Source organism: Lissotriton helveticus, chromosome 3_1 (genome assembly GCF_964261635.1).
Source record: "Lissotriton helveticus chromosome 3_1, aLisHel1.1, whole genome shotgun sequence".
Taxonomy (NCBI): domain Eukaryota; kingdom Metazoa; phylum Chordata; class Amphibia; order Caudata; family Salamandridae; genus Lissotriton; species Lissotriton helveticus.
This window is the reverse complement of record NC_136061.1, coordinates 1557725074-1557744691: the sequence shown is the minus strand read 5'-3', so window position 1 is coordinate 1557744691 and position 19618 is coordinate 1557725074. Positions and strand designations below refer to the sequence as shown.

The 19618-nt window shown below is 46.0% G+C and overlaps 1 protein-coding gene across 2 annotated transcripts in view; it reads left to right on the top strand.

The window, feature by feature from the left end:
- Positions 1 to 19618, top strand: part of HOATZ (HOATZ cilia and flagella associated protein) — a 172734-nt gene that overhangs the window by 120892 nt on the left and 32224 nt on the right. For both annotated transcript variants that reach the window (XM_078683953.1, XM_078683952.1), the window contains one exon: positions 1697 to 1749. In XM_078683953.1, the coding sequence (XP_078540079.1) occupies positions 1697 to 1749 (53 nt within the window). The remainder of the gene's footprint in view (positions 1 to 1696; positions 1750 to 19618) is intronic.

Sequence of the window (19618 nt, the reverse complement as noted above, 5' to 3'; positions counted from 1 at the left end):
CCTCGCCGGAAGAACACAAAGAGTCCGCCTCCCCCCGTTTCGCTCCGAGGCCACCGAAGTCATCTGCGGCGTCCCGCAAGGATCTTCACTCAGCCCCACCCTCTTCAACATCTACATGAAACCTCTCGCAGCCATCGCACGCCAGCACAACCTCAACATCATCTCTTACGCCGACGACACCCAGCTGATCCTCTCCCTCACCAGAGACCCCGACACCGTCAGAACCTGCCTACACGAAGGGATGAAAGGACAGCCTCCTGAAACTGAACTCGGACAAGACGGAAGTCCTCATCCTGGGATCTTCGCCCTCCGCCTGGGACGACTCCTGGTGGCCCCCAGCCCTGGGCACCGCACCCAAGCCAACCGACCACGCACGCAACCTGGGCTTCATCCTGGACCCCTCCCTCTCGATGACCAGACAAGTCAACGCCGTCTCCTCATCGTGTTTCAACACCCTGCGTATGCTTCGCAAGATCTTCCGCTGGATCCCGACCGAGACCAGGAAGACTGTCACCCAGGCACTCGTCACCAGCCGACTGGACTACGGAAACGCCCTCTACGCCGGAACCCCAGCCAAGCTACAGAAAAGACTCCAGCGCATCCAGAACGCCTCCGCCCGACTCATCCTGGATGTGCCCCGACGCAGCCACATCTCCAGCCACCTGAGGAACCTGCACTGGCTCCCCGTCGACAAGAGGATCACGTTCCGGCTCCTCACCCACGCACACAAGTCTCTCCACGACCTGGGCCCCAAGTACCTCAACGACCGCCTGACCTTCTACACGCCCACCCGCCAGCTCCGGTCCACCAGCCTCGCCCTCGCAGCCGTACCACGCATCCGAAGAGCCACCGCCGGAGGAAGATCCTTCTCTTACCTGGCTGCCAAGACTTGGAACTCCCTCCCCATCCACCTTCGGCTGACCCAGGACCATCTCGCCTTCAGGAAACAACTCAAGACCTGGCTGTTCGAGCAGTAGCATACCCCTCCCCCCAAGCGCCTTGAGACCCTCCCGGGTGAGTAGTGCGCTATACAAATGGCATGATTGATTGATTGATTGTGTTACATGCAATCTCACAGTTTCTTCTTTCTACTTTTATGCTTTTCATTTATTTTGCTTGTGATTGTTGAATTTATGTGTGAGTTCTATAGTGGATACGTCAGTGGATACATGTAAGAATGAGCCAGTGGATGGAGGGATAGATTGATGCATGAGTCCAGGAATGAGTGACAGAATGCCTGCATGGTGAGTTATAGAAAGCCTATACTCGCCAATGAGTGAAAATAGGCTTACAGCTATAAGCCACACCTATTGGCATTTTCAGTACTTGTTCAAGAACATGCATGGGGTCCCTACACCTCCACTTCATGCAGAAAATTGTAAATAGGGTAAGAACACAGATCAAAACAGAAGTCCACTGTGCCTTTCGTAACCAGTCAGATTTTTAATTTGCAACAACAGTGTCCACCATTCCTCATGTATAAGTCTCTGACCAGAAGACTTGTATAGTTATTAAATGTGTAGCCACGTTGAGGATGTTTTGATAGACTCTACACAGTTGAGTTTCGTAAAACAACCTCAACTTACCTACTTCTGTTCAGCTGACAAATCTTTTTGACTGCATAAAGCTTTCTCGTCCACATGTTTATTGAAAAAAAAACATCAGTTTGTTAATTAAGATTTTTTTCTTATTCCAGAAAGAACAGGTTTCCTTTAACCACAAACCGAAGACAATAGCACTAAATCAAAGGTAAATGTTACATGTGCTGCATAGGTATTTATTTTTATGTGGTGGAAACCAAAATGCGTCTGACTTCTGTACACTCTGAACAACAACAGGAGCAAATGTGCGAAAATATAAAAAATAAAAAAATACAGTAAAATGTGCACTTAAAATTGTTGTCAGTTATAGTACTCTAGATTGATTCTATAGTATGCCAAAAACAATGCATATAATAAAACATTTGGGCAAAAAATGTGTAGTTTAACAAAAAGCAATGAAAAGAAAATTCCGGGTTTTTTCAAATGGTTAAAAGGAAAAGGAAAATTCCTTAAATCAATGAGTAGCTGCTCCTACATGGAACAAAGTCTAACAAATTGACTTTGCTTTGAGAAATTGTCAATCTTCGAAGAAAAATATCTGTGTTTTTTACAACCCCTTCGTCCACTTGACATTAACACCCTGGCTGCATAATATAAGGTCGATAGATCGCCTTTCAATTAAAACCCGGTGGTAACAGAAGCAATGCTGCCCGGATGAACAGTAGAGTGCTGCTATTGTTTTATACTTTTTATTTGTCTCTACTTTTTAGGCGGTATGGTTGTACTTGGGAGATCAGTCAGTACAGAATTCCTGTGATGGTTCCAGGAGCTGATGCTACCAGGGGAAAGTGGTAGGGCAGCGTGGGAGACCAATAACAAAACAAGCAAACAAAAAGAACTTACACTGCCTCGCCGCTCTTCTGCTCCTCTGGCTCTACTGCTAGTATACAGGCTAAGGCTCCCAGGCTCCCCTACGGCCAGTCCAGATGCTGCTCTCATGCTGGTAATACTATTACCCAGCATGAAAGAAGCGCCGGAATTGGCCTGATCAGACTGTTTTTACTCTCCCACAGGGACTGGGAGCCTGTGTCTGCTGTTCCCCGACCAGCAACGCAGCTCGGGTAGGAGAGATCACAGTGTGCTTGGTGGTTAGGCCGTCCTAAGACAGCCGGCCAAACCGACATGCGCACTTTCATCAGTGCCCACCACTCCTCCTCCATGCTTGCTTCAGTGCTGTCATCAGGATGGCCCGCCCCCAAGACTCAGCTTGTGAAGATTTTTTTTATAATAAAACAGTTTTATTATCATTTTATTTTTTAAGTGTTCCTCTTCTGGCAGGGGGCGACGCTCCTCCACCATAATGGAGGATCCGCTGCTGGGTGGAGACGCGGCTGGTCCATTGGGGCTGAGGGCCCACGCCCCCTCACCTTTTGCCCCTCACAAACAGTGTCTGGCAGGCTGAACGAAGGTCGTCCTGACAGACACTGTTCATTTTCAGGTCAGTCAGCCGGGAAGTAGACCTGCGCTAAATGCGCAGGCTCCTGATTGCCTGAGCTGAACTTGGCTGAGGATGTCACAGCTCCTGTGGGCGTGATCTCCTCAGCTCAGCAAAGTTCCTTGAGACACTCCTCCTCATGATGAGGGGTAGCGTCACTCATTTCCTCGCACCTGGGCACTTCAGTTTTGAGCCCTGAAGCGCCCAGGGTCGTGTCCATCAGTGACACTTCATCACAGAGTCGGTGGGGTCAGCAGTCTCACTAACCCCATCACATTCTGTGATGACGTAGGGGCTGCTGCCTTCCCAAGCCTCATGGGACCTCTTACCTGTTGCTGCTAAAAGTGCTGCTTGAATTGTAATTTGCACAAGGTGAAGGGAGAGAGGTGATAAAAACCGACGGGCCGCCATTTTTGACTGGTAGCGGTCTAGTGGTTGGACGCTAGGCTCCTTAAACAGCACACGGACGCCGCAGCGGGCACGCAGCTGGCGCGCCTAAGCCGAGCCCGTCTGCGCCCGCCTGCTCTCGGACAGAGCTCAGGGCTAGTCCCCCTGGTCATTTATCCTCAGATATCATGAGTTACACCAAAGAAGAGCTATGTAGGCTGAATCCTGGAAAGGGAACACGTAGCTGCCCTCATATTCCCCTAAAGGCCACAGACAACGGCATGGAAAGCACATGCCCCAGATGCCGGCTATACCTATCCCATGTCCTTGACCTGCCAGCCACTGGTCCAGGTGTCAGACCAGCTAAGAAGACAAATGCAGCTGATGCAGGTCCTTTAAAATGCATTTTATTAAATGCCAGATCATTAATTAAACATAGTAAAGAATGTGCGCTACTACTGGAGGAATATGAGATTAAGTTGGCCTTCTATACAGAGTCATGGACAGATAGTGCTTCTGGACCAGATTTAGGGAAGGCAACTTCTCCAGGTTTTTATTGCTACACACTGGAAAGGCCACACAAAAAAGGGGGAGGGCTGGCAGTTATCTACCATGATTCAGTTGAACCTATTTTCCAAACCACCTCCAATACTTCTTGTGAGGCTTTAGCTTTTAGTATTCATACTGCACATTATAGTACCTTCAAAGGTATACTGCTTTACCGTCCACCTGGCCCTAAAAGCAGATTTCTGGACATATTGGGCACCTTGCTTGAGGAAGGGCTATTTCTAGACTCCTACACGAAGCTGGGAGATTTTAATTTCCATCTGGAGGCCCCCTTGGATCCAGATACTTCTCGACTGGAGCAAATTATGGGTGCTGGAGATCTCAAGCAGTTGGTAAAGGTCCCGACCCATGAAAGAGGGCACACCCTGGATGGGATATATTCTAATAACCAAGACCTAGTGTGCACTTCAGTACTCCCTCTTCTGTGGTCTGATCAATGTGCTATTCAATTTGAATTGAAGAGTCATGGGGCCATTTAGCCAGTGTGAAGCCAACCCAGGAGATAGCGACAAGGGCCTGGGGAAGAGTGGACACTAAGAAATTAGGAGATACCCTGAGGCTCTCAATGCACTCTCTCCCTCTGGGAGTGGAAGAGGCCACATCAGCCTACACACAATGGCTACGCAGAACCTGCTACTACTTAGCCCCCCCAAAAAAGTGGACCCCCAAACGGGCTCAACCCTCAGACAATTGGCCTGTAAGCAATTAGCACGGGCTTGGCGGAAAAGGTATGCTTGTGCTGACAAGGAAATGTATAAACACAGCATTACCATCTATAAACAGTTACTACTAGAAGCCAAAATAATGTTTTTCACAATGCAAATAGCATTAGCCAAATCCAACTCGAAATTACGTTTTAAACTATTATAAAACTTGCCACCCCTAACGTCCCCAAGACCCAGAGCAATCCTGTACTCTGTGATAAATTGGCCGACTTTTTTAAACAAAAAGTAGAAATCATCTTCTCCTCGTTCACCCAAGCTGACAAAAGGGCACAAGTGCGGCCGTATATGGACGGACTGGACAGCCCCTGCCCTCTTCCAGTTTTAGAACAATTTACACCCTTAGAGATACACGAAACGATCAAACTTCTGAATTCGATTAGCTCAGGAGTCCCCACTGATCCCTGCCCAGCGCGGGATATCAAACAAATCCCAGAAGTTATCGGAACAGCACTTACACCCCTCTTGAATGCTGCATTCATTTCAGGCATATTTCCCAAAAAGTGGAAGAAGGCCTCTGTTCTTCCCTTGCTGAAGAAACAGACCCTGGACCCAAAAGATCCCAACAATTATAGGCCTATTTCACGGCTTCCATTCCCTGCCAAAATTCTGGAAAAGGCCATGAATACCCAACTCAGTGTGTTTCTTCAGTCTAATAACTTCCTTGGCCCGACCCAATATGGGTTTAGAACAGACCACAGCACTGAGTTGGCTCTAATTAAATCCACGGAGGAAATTAGAGAGGCCTTGGATAAGAGAGGCAATGCTACACTGATCCTGTTGGATCTGTCCGCAGCCTTCGACACGGTCCATCACGAAGTTTTGATGGACCGGTTGTCCGACATAGGAATAGAAGGTCAAGCATGGAAACTCCTGCAATCATTTTTATCCGATAGACTACAAACAGTGGACCCGAACGGTAATATGTCAAAACCATTTCTCTTCCATGTGGTGGTGCCACAGGGCTCGTCACTCAGCCTGACACGTTTTAATATCTATGTGGCACCCCTGGCAGGAGTCATTAGATCCTTTGGCTTCCAACTCACCTCCTATGCTGACGACCCTCAAATAGTGTTGTTGTTGACTGAGGGGGTGGCGTATGAAACAGGGGCACATTTCCAGGTTTGTATGGGTGCCATCTCGGTCTGGATGTCCTCCAACTGTCTAAAACTAAACTCTAGCAAGACCGAGGTCATAAAGTTTGGAAACAATCCACTTGTGTGGACACCCGAATGGTGGCCGGCAGACCTAGGTCCTGCCCTTTACCCACTGGGAAAGCAAACAACCTTGGGTACTGGTGGGCAACACTCACAATGGGTGTCCAAATAAGTATGGTGATCTCGGCCTGCTTTTTAGGTCTCGTGACCTACAATGCACGCAAGCGCATTGAGGGAGCGAGAATTCAAGTGCTCGAAATCCTCGTCAAACCAAGGGCTTCTTGCGCTGCGGTTTTCTTAGAGTTCACGTGAATCACGTGACAAAACAAGCACGCGCCTTCACGGCCGCACAGCACATCAAAGGGCTTCGCCCAGCGTGCGCTCTGCGGCTTCTCCTCCCCTAATTGAATCGGCCGGCCATACTTTCAGTTTCCCACACGTTCTATTTATTCTCTCACCCATCGTCTCACGTCCTCTCTTTGCTTCCCGTTGTCCCATCTATCATTTGTTCGTTCTATCACTTCCTCGCGTTTTCTTTTCTCTTTCTCATCTTTTCTCTACTCCTCCTTCATCGTCCCCTTATTCATTGTCTCACTGTCCTTTGTGTCTTTGCCTCCAGCTCCTGTGTTCCTTGGCCCCTCTTTTACATCAGCCCCTCAGTCCTTTCTCCTTAATTTACCCCACACGTTCTATTTATTCTCTCACCCATCGTCATTCTCTTCTCACAGTGAACCCGTGAGCCTTTCCTCCGGTTTGTTCTCGCGCCCGCGCCAAGAGACACCACGTTCAGAATACAGGAAGAGAGCAAACACCCCTGCCAGGTCCTAGTTGTTTATTCTCACTCTCATACCACAGCACTCCCCCCACACCACCCCCGCCTCCGACACTGGTCCCAGCCACCATGAGCCAAATCTGAGACTTACCACGCTGTGTCAGGCCTAGAGGAACAGAAGGCCCACGGGCTTCCGGGAAACTATGACGCAGCGGCGCCATCCGCCTCCTTTCTCCCTTCCCTCAATTGAATCATGGCCGGCCGCAGGCCGGCCGTACTTTCAGTTTCCCGGCCGGCCGCTCTTAACGCTTGTTTCTCTTCATACCCATTGTCCTCTCTTTTGCCTCCTCTGCCCGTTTATCCTTTCTCTCAGCTTCCCTTCGTGCGTCCTCTCTTTGCTTCCCGTTGTCCCATCTATCATTTGTTCGTTCTCTTGCTTATTGCTTTTCATTCCTGTTTTCTCAATGTTTTACTTTTTTCCAGTTGTCTCTTTCTTCTGTCTCTCTTTACTGCTTCTACCTCTCTCAGTCCAGGTTAAAGACTGACGATTATAATAAAATATAGTAGCTCCTAATGCAGTGACTCAATATATTCAGACGGCACTGTCGCCAACGAGAGGATGGAACTGCTAGAAGACACTCTCTCTGTGTCCTAGTTATTTGATACTAGCATGGCACTGTTCGCCAGAGCCTCGCACTGCAGGGAAAAGTTGACCCTGGGCCCTGCGCAAAACTGAAATTGCTGGAATTGTCTGAGCAGTTGGCATATGTGACATTGCCAAAGTCTTAGCGATCTGAAAGGGCACTGCTAAAAGGAGTTAACGCTGCTGTAACCAGGCGCGGCATGGTGCACTGCCAGGGAAGCAGCTGACACGCCGGGGGAGGGTGATTAGAGAGGGGTTGTTGGGCCATAACACCCGGCTGCCATACACTCAACACTAGCAGAAGGTCACAACACTTCACAGTGAGTCACTGGCAGGGGCATGCAGAAAAAGAGCGGAGAAGTGACGAGAATGCGCTGCGATGCGCGAATCCAGTATGACTATTAAACAATGGAAATGATACTTGCAAAGTGTGCACCTCTCGACCTCCAAGTCGCTACTGATGGGCTGTGTCAGAAAATAGCCCTAGAGCAAAAGTTGCCCTCATTAGTTAATCAGAGAGCGGAAAAAGTGGCCCATGTTGGCAAATTGTGACAGTTTCAACTTTTAAAGAAACCGAGTATAATAGTTTTGCAAGGTATGAGAACGCATTAATTTGGGCTGGCTCCAGACAATGCTAGCTGGAATATCAGGGAAACCAAGAGTAACAAGCACTGGCGTTGCCAATAGGTCTCGCAGTAGGAAAGTTGGAGCTATTACAATTGCAAATAACAATGCCTTTTATTTTTGTTTTCTTTTTTTAAAAATTAAAGGGCTTTGTCATTTACAAAACCAACAGCTCCAACTTTCCTACTGCGAGACCTATTGGCAACGCCAGTGCTTGTTGACACTAAGAATTATAAGAGAAATTAAGTTTTTTCTCACTGAAAATAGCCTTAAGACAGTGGTAACATCCCGTATAATGTCACGCCTTGACTACTGCAATTAATGAAAATGGGGTAACCCAAAAGGATACGGACCTGGGTCTATTGCGGTAAGGAAAACAATGGTCCAGAACCTATTTCTTTCTATTAACCAATTCAATCAGTAAATATTCAAGCATTCTTAAATTCATGGGCGTTCCTTGTGTTCGCACCAAAGCAAAAAATATAAACTCAGTTGTTTAAGCTAAACCAAAACAAATATATCACTACAGCACCAATATTCCAAACGGAACATGGAAAAACATCATTTTATTTCTCACCATGAAATTATTATTATTTACAAATTACACATTATATTTGCAATAAAAGGTTGCCCAATAGGAGCGTGCACAAAAAGAAGTGATTGAAGAGAAGTGCAGTGAATCAAAGAAAGAGAAGAAATTCAAAGAAATATACAGAATATTTTACAATAGTTTCAATAATTATGGTATTTACAATTTCCATAACATTGTCACCTGGCCCATACACAGATAAACAATAACTAATCTCTAAGTTATGTCAACACAGCAGTCATGTCAATTGTGTGCACTTTTTGACTAAATGCTGGGTCCAAGGTGAATCTAATATTGTCGACGTTTCGACTCGACTTAAAGGCGTCCGGTGAGTTAAACCTGGACCATGCGAGTCTTCATCAGGACGTTCAAAAGAACGGGCAACCAAGGGTTAAGGATGACCCTAGAAAAATCAAAAGGGAGGGGGAATATAAGTTACCCCGCTGTAGTGATATATTACAAATGGAATTAAAAACACCAGGGGATGATTGCTTACCCAAGGGTGTGCAGACTAGGCTGCTTGTGTCTCGTATTCAATCAAGACTGCATCCTGCAAGACAATAATGTGCAGAATGTAGGCTGCTTGTGTCTCGTATTCAATCAAGACTGCATCCTGCAAGACAATAATATGCAGAATGTAGGCTACTGTTCGTAGTGCCCCCTCAGAATTGATACAAAAAAGTAGTAAGGATGTCCCGTGGGTATAGCCCAGGGCGTTACCTTATATTGAGGGTGAATCCAACATCCCTCACGCTGTGGCAGTTTATATAGGCGTTCTCTTTATTCAACTCCTTTTTCTAAATAAAACGTATGGCGATTCTAAGGGGAAAGGAGGGTAAATAGTGTAAACCCACAGGGTTAAGTAGTAACGTCTTATAACCCCTTGTTCCCCGAATTACCTTTTGTGATAAAACTCAGTGCCTCAGCGCTCCTGTCCTCCGTGGATCAGGTAGCAGAATCTGGGGAAAAGTAAGGAAAGCTTTAAAAACCCGAGTTGTTGATCCAGTAATATGCCCCACTAATGAGCCCCAAGGAAGGAGTCTCTTACCGCTGCCTATCAACTAGTACTCCGCAGATTATCCAGTTTCTCCGTCTCTCGCCACATCAACGAAAACCGTCATGTGGCGCATGCGCAGTAGCCCTTGTTCTAGAAACCCCGGGACCAGTTACACTATTTACCCTCCTCCCTTACTACTTTTTTGTATCAATTCTGAGGGGGCACTACGAACAGTAGCCTACATTCTGCATATTATTGTCTTGCAGGATGCAGTCTTGATTGAATACGAGACACAAGCAGCCTACATTCTGCACATTATTGTCTTGCAGGATGCAGTCTTGATTGAATACGAGACACAAGCAGCCTAGTCTGCACACCCTTGGGTAAGCAATCATCCCCTGGTGTTTTTAATTCCATTTGTAATATATCACTACAGCGGGGTAACTTATATTCCCCCTCCCTTTTGATTTTTCTAGGGTCATCCTTAACCCTTGGTTGCCCGTTCTTTTGAACGTCCTGATGAAGACTCGCATGGTCCAGGTTTAACTCACCGGACGCCTTTAAGTCGAGTCGAAACGTCGACAATATTAGATTCACCTTGGACCCAGCATTTAGTCAAAAAGTGCACACAATTGACATGACTGCTGTGTTGACATAACTTAGAGATTAGTTATTGTTTATCTGTGTATGGGCCAGGTGACAATGTTATGGAAATTGTAAATACCATAATTATTGAAACTATTGTAAAATATTCTGTATATTTCTTTGAATTTCTTCTCTTTCTTTGATTCACTGCACTTCTCTTCAATCACTTCTTTTTGTGCACGCTCCTATTGGGCAACCTTTTATTGCAAATATAATGTGTAATTTGTAAATAATAATAATTTCATGGTGAGAAATAAAATGATGTTTTTCCATGTTCCGTTTGGAATATTGGTGCTGTAGTGATATATTTGTTTTGGTTTAGCTTAAACAACTGAGTTTATATTTTTTGCTTTGGTGCGAACACAAGGAACGCCCATGAATTTAAGAATGCTTGAATATTTACTGATTGAATTGGTTAATAGAAAGAAATAGGTTCTGGACCATTGTTTACCTTGACTACTGCAATGGCTTATATCTTAATGCCCAAAAGCAACTTATCAATCGGCTTCAACTTGCCCAAAATGCATCAGCCAGATTGCTTTCAGAGACTCCGAAATGTGTCTCCGTAAAGGAGGAACTTAGGCAACTTCACTGGCTCCAGGTTAAACAAAGAGTACACTTTAAGGCACTTTGTACCATTTTCAAGGCCATCACGGAGCAGGACCTGATTTCCTTAGGCATAAATTTCAATGGTATGTCCCTGGAAGAATGCTACGCTCTACAGGAGCTAAATAGGTTCTAGCCCCCGCATTCAAAAAAGTCAACTGGGGAGGCAGGAGCTTTATCACTTGTGCTTCTAGGGCATGGAATGATCTTCCTTTTCATCTCAGGAATGCCCCGGATCTCATTTCCTTTACAAAAGGTTTGAAGACATGGCTTTTTTCCCCAGTAGTACACACCTTTATGTTCCCCAGCAGGCAGTGCTTAGAGCCAGGACTCCCCAGGGTAACCGTGCGCTTTATAAGTGCGATTAACATAACATAACCTCCGAGACAGAGCTGCAGGTAAGAGTGATTTTTAAAAACAATTAATGTTTGGTGCGTCTGTCCGTATATGTTTGACTATTTGGTAATGAGTGTTGTTAATGGATGCGTGCATGCTTGTGAATGCATGGTTGTGAATATGTATGTGTGCGTCTATGTCCTGTCTGCCGCTTCCCTCCTAAAATTACCATCTGCCACTGACTGAGTGGTTCCTGGAAACCACAAAGTCTCTGTGGACTAAGAGTCCAGTTTTGTTCTGTTTGGTTTTAGTTTTGTTGTTTGGTTGCATCCTGATCCATCCCCAACCCCTCCATCTGCACCTTGCTGTAGGAGAACCAGAACCCATCATACTCTCCGCTACACTATAGACTGCAATCCCAGAATACCCTACAGCCAGCAGTGCCAGAACATTCCCATTCCTCGCCACTGTGTCTTTCTTGGTCAATGTGGCAGTTTCTGCTCCAGAACTTCCCTTTCATCTTGTGACATTGACAAACCTCCAGCACTTTAATTTTATATTTTGTTTGGGGTTTTTGTGAAGTTCTGAAATCTCTCAGCCTTTGTCCACTTTGAGTAAGAGTAATTTATAACAAAAAGTGAGCAGCCTTTTGTCAGTATAGGGATAGTGTTTGTTTGTATAAGTCCTCGTTCAATTAGACCAAGGGACAATGGTAAAGCATTATTAGGTTCAGCAATACATGTGGGTGCCTGGCGTTAGGAAGCAAGGCGTGTTATAGGTTATCAAATGGCTGTGAGCATTTAAGTAGTTTTTGAGGTTGGCTACCCTTAGGCCAGTTTGAAATGACACATGTACATAGTCTTTCTAAATCTATGCAAGTTCTGTTCTAGTCTGAATTGTAATGATGGAGATTTACAAAGGAAGAAGCCCTGAACCTTTGGGAACCTCAACAGGATTTCTTTGATTGTTGGCTGACGGAGAAGTAGGTTTCAACTGGCAGAGCATAAGCTTCTGGTTGGATAATATGGTGTGAACTGTCTGGTGTATGCTATTGATCAGACACAGAGTGTTTTGCAGATGCAGCAGAGGGTTCTGAAACACAGTCTTTCCTTAACCAGGTTCCAATGCCAGTGTAATCTGCCTATGAGAGTTTACACGGAGCAGGAGTTAGGATGCCTGGTTACGCATAGTTTAGTGTTTTTCCAGTGTTCTGTTTGGGAAGCTAGTGTAAAGGTTGGTTCAGTAATCCAAGCAGAAGATGACCACATCAAGTATGAGGATGATCTTCTGAGGTTAGTTGGTAAATGGTAGGATACCTTGAAGCAGTGTGTATTTGTAGTTGAAGGAGAGTTCCTGTCCCTCCCAAGCAGAGGAGGGTCAGTTCATTGACTCAATTCAAGGTATAGGCTGTGATACTGTGTTGGTAAGGCCTGTGAGCAGAACTTCCATTTTACCCCACTTTCGCTGAGCCAACTTTTCTGTGTCCATTGATGCAGCAGGAAAATTTAATGAGGCACATTAGGTATAGTCCAGTGTCCTCTTTCTTACAATTAAACTGGGTCTTAGCTATGTACACTTGATAAGCAATCTTGATCATGCCCAGAATAAGGTTACACTCTGTCATCTCAGCATGGAGAAGCGTTGGTGACAGAGTCAACCCTTTAGGAACTCTACAAGTCATATTGGCAGTTTTCTTTAAAACTTTTTTTTTTTTAAAACAACTTTTATATTGATTTATGTTAACCTACAGTTCAATTCTGTCATTCACATATACACTTGTTTTTCTTATAGAAACAGGATAGCACTTTCTCACCATTTCATTCATGTTTCAGTCGTTTTCTTCTCTACATCAGATATAACCATGCGTTTCCTCTCCTTTTCACAGTATTCCAAATTGCTTCCCATCATGCTTCCCATCATTCTGTCTTGTCCTAGTAGGCCTCTGCGTTCCCTCCATGGGCCTCACCTCAGACACTGCTCTGAAGTCATATACCAGTGCAAACATTTGGCCCACGGTTCTATGTTTGGTGCTAGTTTTCTGTCCTACTCTCTCACAGTATCTGTTCTGGCCTTTCCAAGACACAGAACATGCATGTATATCTGGGCACTGCAGAGTCTCTCCAAAGCCCGAAGAGCTCCAGGTCTCTGGCATACTGCATTCCAATGTCACGGCTTGTCATATCTGGTCCTTGATGCGCTCCAGAATATCTGTACTTTGGGACCGTCTCATCATTCATAGTATATGCATGGTCTTTACCAGTGGCACCCTCTAACGCAGTTATCGGGCCTTGATGTGTCCTCATTTCATCAGTTTTTCTTGTGTGTATTACGACCAGTGAAGTATTTTAAGGTGGACCCATTTAAAGTCCACTCTAATAGCTACTTTCCTCTGGGTATCTGCATGCCTCAACCCAGTCCTCCTCCTCCTCCTCCAGTAACCCAAGATCTTGCTTACATTTTACCTTGAATTTTGCAAGTAGCACCAGAGAATTATTCAGGAGGGTTCTGTATAGTAATGAGATTGCATGTTTATTTAGTGGGGACGAAAGCACCATATATTCCAATGGAGATTCTGCCTCAATCTCCTGTGTATGTAATGAGTGCTTTTGCAGTGCATGTTTTATTTGTAAGCATTAATGGTATTGAGAGTCATGTGATTCGTATTCCTCTTTTAGTTCATCAAAGGATATGAGCCTCCTCGTTCCCATATGTCTCCTAAATTTGAGATACCTATCACATCCCCTCTCCGGAAGCCATTAAGTGTCTGGAGTTCTTTTAGCACCTATTTGGTCCAGAGTGCCGTTTCCATTGTGACTTTTCCTTCCCATCTTTTGTTTGGACGGCTACTTGCCAGAGTTTTGCCACCATTCATGTTTAAGTATTTCCTTCCATATATGGCCACCATATGGGACATGTGTCCTATTGTCCGTAGGTTTGCCTTTTTGGAGGGTTCCTGCTGTGTTCCTAAAGTGATGGTGGTGATTGCAACGCATCTGCGGAGGTCAGGGGTTCCAGTCTTCCCCTACCTTGGCGAGTGGCTGTTGAAAGTGGGCTCACCCTAGGCAGTTGTTTACACCCCCAGACTACGGTGAACACAAGCATTCGCTGGGTTTCACTATCAACTTGTTGAAGTCACACCTGATTCTCTCTCAGATGCTTCCTTTCATCTGGGCTGATCTGGACACAGTGCAGTTGTGGGCTGATCCTCCTGAACTGCGAGTCCGGTATATTCAGGCTATGATACAGATTTTTAAGCCTCTATTCTAGATTTCAATGAGATTGACTCTGAGGATGTTGGGTTTCATGGCCTCCTGCATCCTTCTTGTAACATGCCTACTGGCATATGAGAGCTCTGCAGTGGGACTTGAAGTTTCAGTGGGCACAGCATCAGTAGAATCTCTCCGATCTAGTCCAGAGCTCGGAGGGAGCTGCAAAAGACCTACAGTGAATGCTGAAGAACTGCGATTGGGTCAGCGGCTGACACCTCTCCCTTCCTCCACCAGTGCTAACTGCAGTGACAGATGTGTCACTCAGGGGCTGGTTCAGGCATCTGGTACAGGTGGATATCAGAGGACTTTGGTCTCCGGCAGAGTCTGGGCTTCACATCAAACTATTGGAGCTCCAGTCGATCCGGTTGGCATTGAAAGCCTTTCTTCCTTCACTAAGAGGAAGGCTGGTGCAACACCACCACCATGTGGTACTGTAACAAACAAGCGGGTTGGGGTCTTGGACAGAATGCAGTCGGGCAAACTGTGCTAGGATGTGAGGCAGTGTACTCCCTACTGATGAAGGGATAAATGCAAAAATATGTGTCTAGAAATAACAGCACCACCTGCACCAACTTTGGGAAAAACGACAACAATGTTGAAGTAAGTGTTCTGCATTCACCAGAATGCGATGGGGTTAACTGTGCTGTGTGCTACCTCCCCCCTTGTGTTTGAAAGGCTCCCCTGAGCGAACGAGTTGACAACCTCACCTGGGATGCACTTGTGTGCCTGTGGATTGGTACTGTGACCTGTGAAGACTTGGGCAGCATTTCAGCAAGCCCAGCTGACATTTCTCTGCGCTCTACCACTTCTTCTCTCTACTGATATAGGGCTAAACCCAGAAACACGTGTGTAGAGATAACAGCACTACCTGCAACAGCTTTGGTGAAAAACTACAGCAACGTTTTAGTAAGCGTACTTCATGTACCAGAATGCACTGGGGGTGAACTGTGCTGGGATGAGAGGCGATGTGCTCCGTCCCCCTTTATGTTTGAAAGGCTCCCTTGGGCCAACAAGCTGACAAGCTCAACTGGTATGCATCTGTGTGCCTGTGGAGTGGTACTGTGACGTGTGAAGACTTGGGCAGCATTCCTGCAACCCCAGAAGACTTTTCTCTGCTCTCTACTACTTCAGCTCTCTACTGATGAAGGTCTAAACCCAGAAACACATGTCTAGAGATAACAACACTACCTGCACCAACCTTGGTGAAAAGTTACAGCAACTTTGAAGAAAGCGTACTGCATTTACCAAAATGCAATGGGGTGAACTGCGCTGGGGTGAGAGGCAGTGTGCTCCCTCCCCCTTCACTTAGCTGTTACTTACAGGGCTTGATTTTTCCCAGTTGGCTACTGTGCACGTGCACAAATGTGTGGCTGCCAACTTCAAGTGATTTTATTTCAAGTAAAAAAAAAAAAATATCCATAATGGCCAGAGTGATTGCATGCTTGTGAGGCCATCGTAGAATGGTTTTGTTTTGACTTGAGAAAAATCATCACATGATTGCCACCTCACATGCATTCCCATGCGTTTGCAACTATCATGGAATGATTTTACATAAAGCGTAATTAAACTTTTTCCGAGATGGCCACCTCGTGTGTGCACTTGCACACAAATGATCATGCACAGTCAGCCATCTTGAAATGGTTTAACATCCATTTAAAGATGGCAAGCTCCTTTAGAGCAACAGACTGTAGTCAGAGTGCAAAGAAGCTGGAGAGAAAGGGCCCTGTGTGGGCTAATTATTGAATAAAGATAGCCTGGGGCAGAAAAGAGTAAGGGTGACCAGGAAGAGAGAGAGGTAAAGTAAATAGGCCCTTCGTACACTACAATGCAAGGACTGATGTCAGAGGTGAAAGGCTACATCTCTTATAGTCAAAACACAATCAGACCAAAATGCTTCTTGGGTAAGAGAAGCTCAGGAATCGGAAGGGAAGCCATTAAATCAAGAGTTGGAAACTGAAATAGTCAAGAAAGCTCCTGAATCATGAGCAAGTGGAATACTCAAAACCCACTCTATGCCAAGCCTTGATTCAATAGGTCTGTTGCCAACAGTCAGATAAAACTGTTTGTAAGCGAGACCTAAAACTGGAGCATTAGACCAGTTTTAAGAACATTGATTGGAATATTTCTAACATCCACAACATTATAGACTTTAAGTGTATTAATAAAAATGTTGAAACGTTTTTGCTGTACTTATGGGAATATCTAATACCCAAATGGACCAGGTGTCAGTGCCAGTCAGTTACAGACTCGGAAGACAAGACTAGGAATGTTTTGCATGCAAGGTGAAAATGTTGACATTGGAAAAATAATAGAGCAAACATGACTTTTTCTAATTCCAAAGTCCAAATCAAAAGTAATTTCAGAGTAAGATTACATAAATAGGCATAAAAGCTCCAACTTTGTTGTGGCACTCGGTCTGGCGCAATGATACCCTTTTGTTGACTAGAGAAAATGATGTCTTGAAATTAGATGGAGTGAACAATATTATTTGGTTAAAATATGTTGAATCCAACCTTCCGGCTGTTGGATTACACCACCTTTACGAGGACCCGAAGATGCGTCGGTCTATTTAAAAGAAAGAGTTGAAAATCCATCTACTGACACATTTACAGGCGAGGAGGCACAATACTAATTCTACACTTTCTACAGTCAGATTATATCATGCTGTCCCGAGTATAACAATAATCAATGTGAACTCTACCTGTCTATCGTTTGTTACTAATCTTCAACATGGATATATTTTAATGAGATTCCACTTAAATGATATCCCTCTTATGCTAGGTCTTCCACCCAAAACCTATGTGATCTCCGAACTTCCACTTTGTCCTTCTGACAAGCGATCCATTCAGAACGATCTTCATTTTTTGTTCTTTTGCAAACTCTATGGTGATGAAAGAAAAAGATTTATTGTCCCCTTTATTCGCAAAATGAATTTTAAACAATGTTGTGTGGCCCTATACTAGTTACTGTCTGACTCCTGTACATGCTTTTCTCTGGCCTCATTCTTTTTACCCTCATTGAGTAAAAGGAGATTATATTGTCATTCTGATACTTAAGATACAAATTAAGGCTGCACTGTGCAATATTTGTGTGTATATTAAACTAATGTTTTCTCTTAGTCTATGATCAACTTTTTTAACTCATTTTTATCTCTTTTTAACAAATCTTGTATTAATATATGTAATTTCATATCTTAATAACAGAGGAAATTGATGCATATGCGTTTGTAGAATACTTTTTATGCCATCATCATGTTGGCGAAATAAAGTTATTACTGACTGACTAACTGGCATAAAAGCTAATAGCACGTAGAAACTGCAAAACCGGCATAACTTGCTATATATGGAACAATTTATTAACATCATCAAAACAAGCATTGGAAATGCAATAGGTCTCGCATTAGAAAAGTTGTAGTTATTGGTCTTGTAAATGACATTTTTTATTTATTTGTTTGTTTCTAAAATTGCTAAATTGATGGCTTTGTCATTTACAATGCCAATAGTTATAACTTTCGCGAATGTGACACCTATAGCATTTGGAATGCAACATATTTTGTATTTACGTCACTTAGATGGCAGCTCTGGTCGTTAGGCCACATCTATAGAGAGCAGGAGAGTGCAGCAGGGGAGAGAAGCACAGCAATGCAATAGGTCTCGCATTAGGAAAGTTTGAGCTATTGGTATTGTAAAGGACACATTTTTTATTTATGTGCTTGTTTTGAAAATAGCGAAATTAATAGCTTTGTTATTTACAATGCCAATAGTTGTATCTTTCGCAAATGTGACACCTATTGTAACACAATATGTGTTGTGAGGGTGAGGGGTTGAGGGTGAGTGAGGGTGAGGGGTTGAGGGTGAGTGAGGGTGAGGGGTTGAGGGTGAGTGAGGGTGAGGGTGAGTGAGGGTGAGGGGTTGAGGGTGAGGGGTTGAGGGTGAGTGAGGGTGAGGGTGAGTGAGGGTGAGGGTGAGGGGGTGAGGGTGAGGGGGTGAGGGTGAGGGTGAGGGGTTGAGCGTGAGTGAGGGTGAGGGGTTGAGGGTGAGTGAGGGTGAGGGTGAGTGAGGGTGAGGGTGAGTGAGGGTGAGGGTGAGTGAGGGTGAGGGTGAGTGAGGGGTTGAGGGTGAGTGAGGGTGAGTGAGGGGTTGAGGGTGAGGGGTTGAGGGTGAGTGAGGGTGAGGGGTTGAGGGTGAGTGAGGGTGAGGGTGAGTGAGGGTGAGGGTGAGGGGTTGAGGGTGAGTGAGGGTGAGGGTGAGTGAGGGTGAGTGAGGGTGAGGGTGAGTGAGGGTGAGGGTGAGTGAGGGTGAGGGTGAGTGAGGGTGAGTGAGGGTGAGGGGTTGAGGGTGAGTGAGGGTGAGGGGTTGAGGGTGAGTGAGGGTGAGGGGTTGAGGGTGAGGGTGAGTGAGGGTGAGGGTTGAGGGTGAGTGAGGGTGAGTGAGGGTGAGGGGTTGAGGGTGAGTGAGGGTGAGTGAGGGGTTGAGGGTGAGGGGTTGAGGGTGAGGGGTTGAGGGTGAGTGAGGGTGAGGGTGAGTGAGGGTGAGGGGTTGAGGGTGAGTGAGGGTGAGGGGTTGAGGGTGAGTGAGGGTGAGGGGTTGAGGGTGAGTGAGGGTGAGGGGTTGAGGGTGAGTGAGGGTGAGAGAGTGAGGGTGAGTGAGGGGTTGAGGGTGAGTGAGGGTGAGGGGTTGAGGGTGAGTGAGGGTGAGGGTGAGTGAGGGTGAGGGTGGGTGAGGGTGAGGGTGGGTGAGGGTGAGTGAGGGTGGGTGAGGGTGAGTGAGGGTGGGTGAGGGTGAGTGAGGGTGAGGGGTTGAGGGTGAGTGAGGGTGAGTGAGGGTGAGGGGTTGCGGGTGAGTGAGGGTGAGTGAGGGTGAGTGAGGGGTTGAGGGTGAGGGGTTGAGGGTGAGGGGTTGAGGGTGAGTGAGGGGTTGAGGGTGAGTGAGGGTGAGTGAGGGTGAGTGAGGGTGAGTGAGGGTGAGTGAGGGTGAGTGAGGGTGAGGGGTTGAGGGTGAGTGAGGGTGAGGGGTTGAGGGTGAGTGAGGGTGAGGGGTTGAGGGTGAGTGAGGGTGAGGGTGGGTGAGGGTGAGTGAGGGTGAGTGAGGGTGAGGGTGAGGGTGGGTGAGGGTGGGTGAGGGTGAGTGAGGGTGAGTGAGGGTGAGTGAGGGTGAGTGAGGTTGAGGGTGAGTGAGGGTGAGGGGTTGAGGGTGAGTGAGGGTGAGGGGTTGAGGGTGAGTGAGGGTGAGGGTGGGTGAGGGTGAGTGAGGGTGAGGGGTTGAGGGT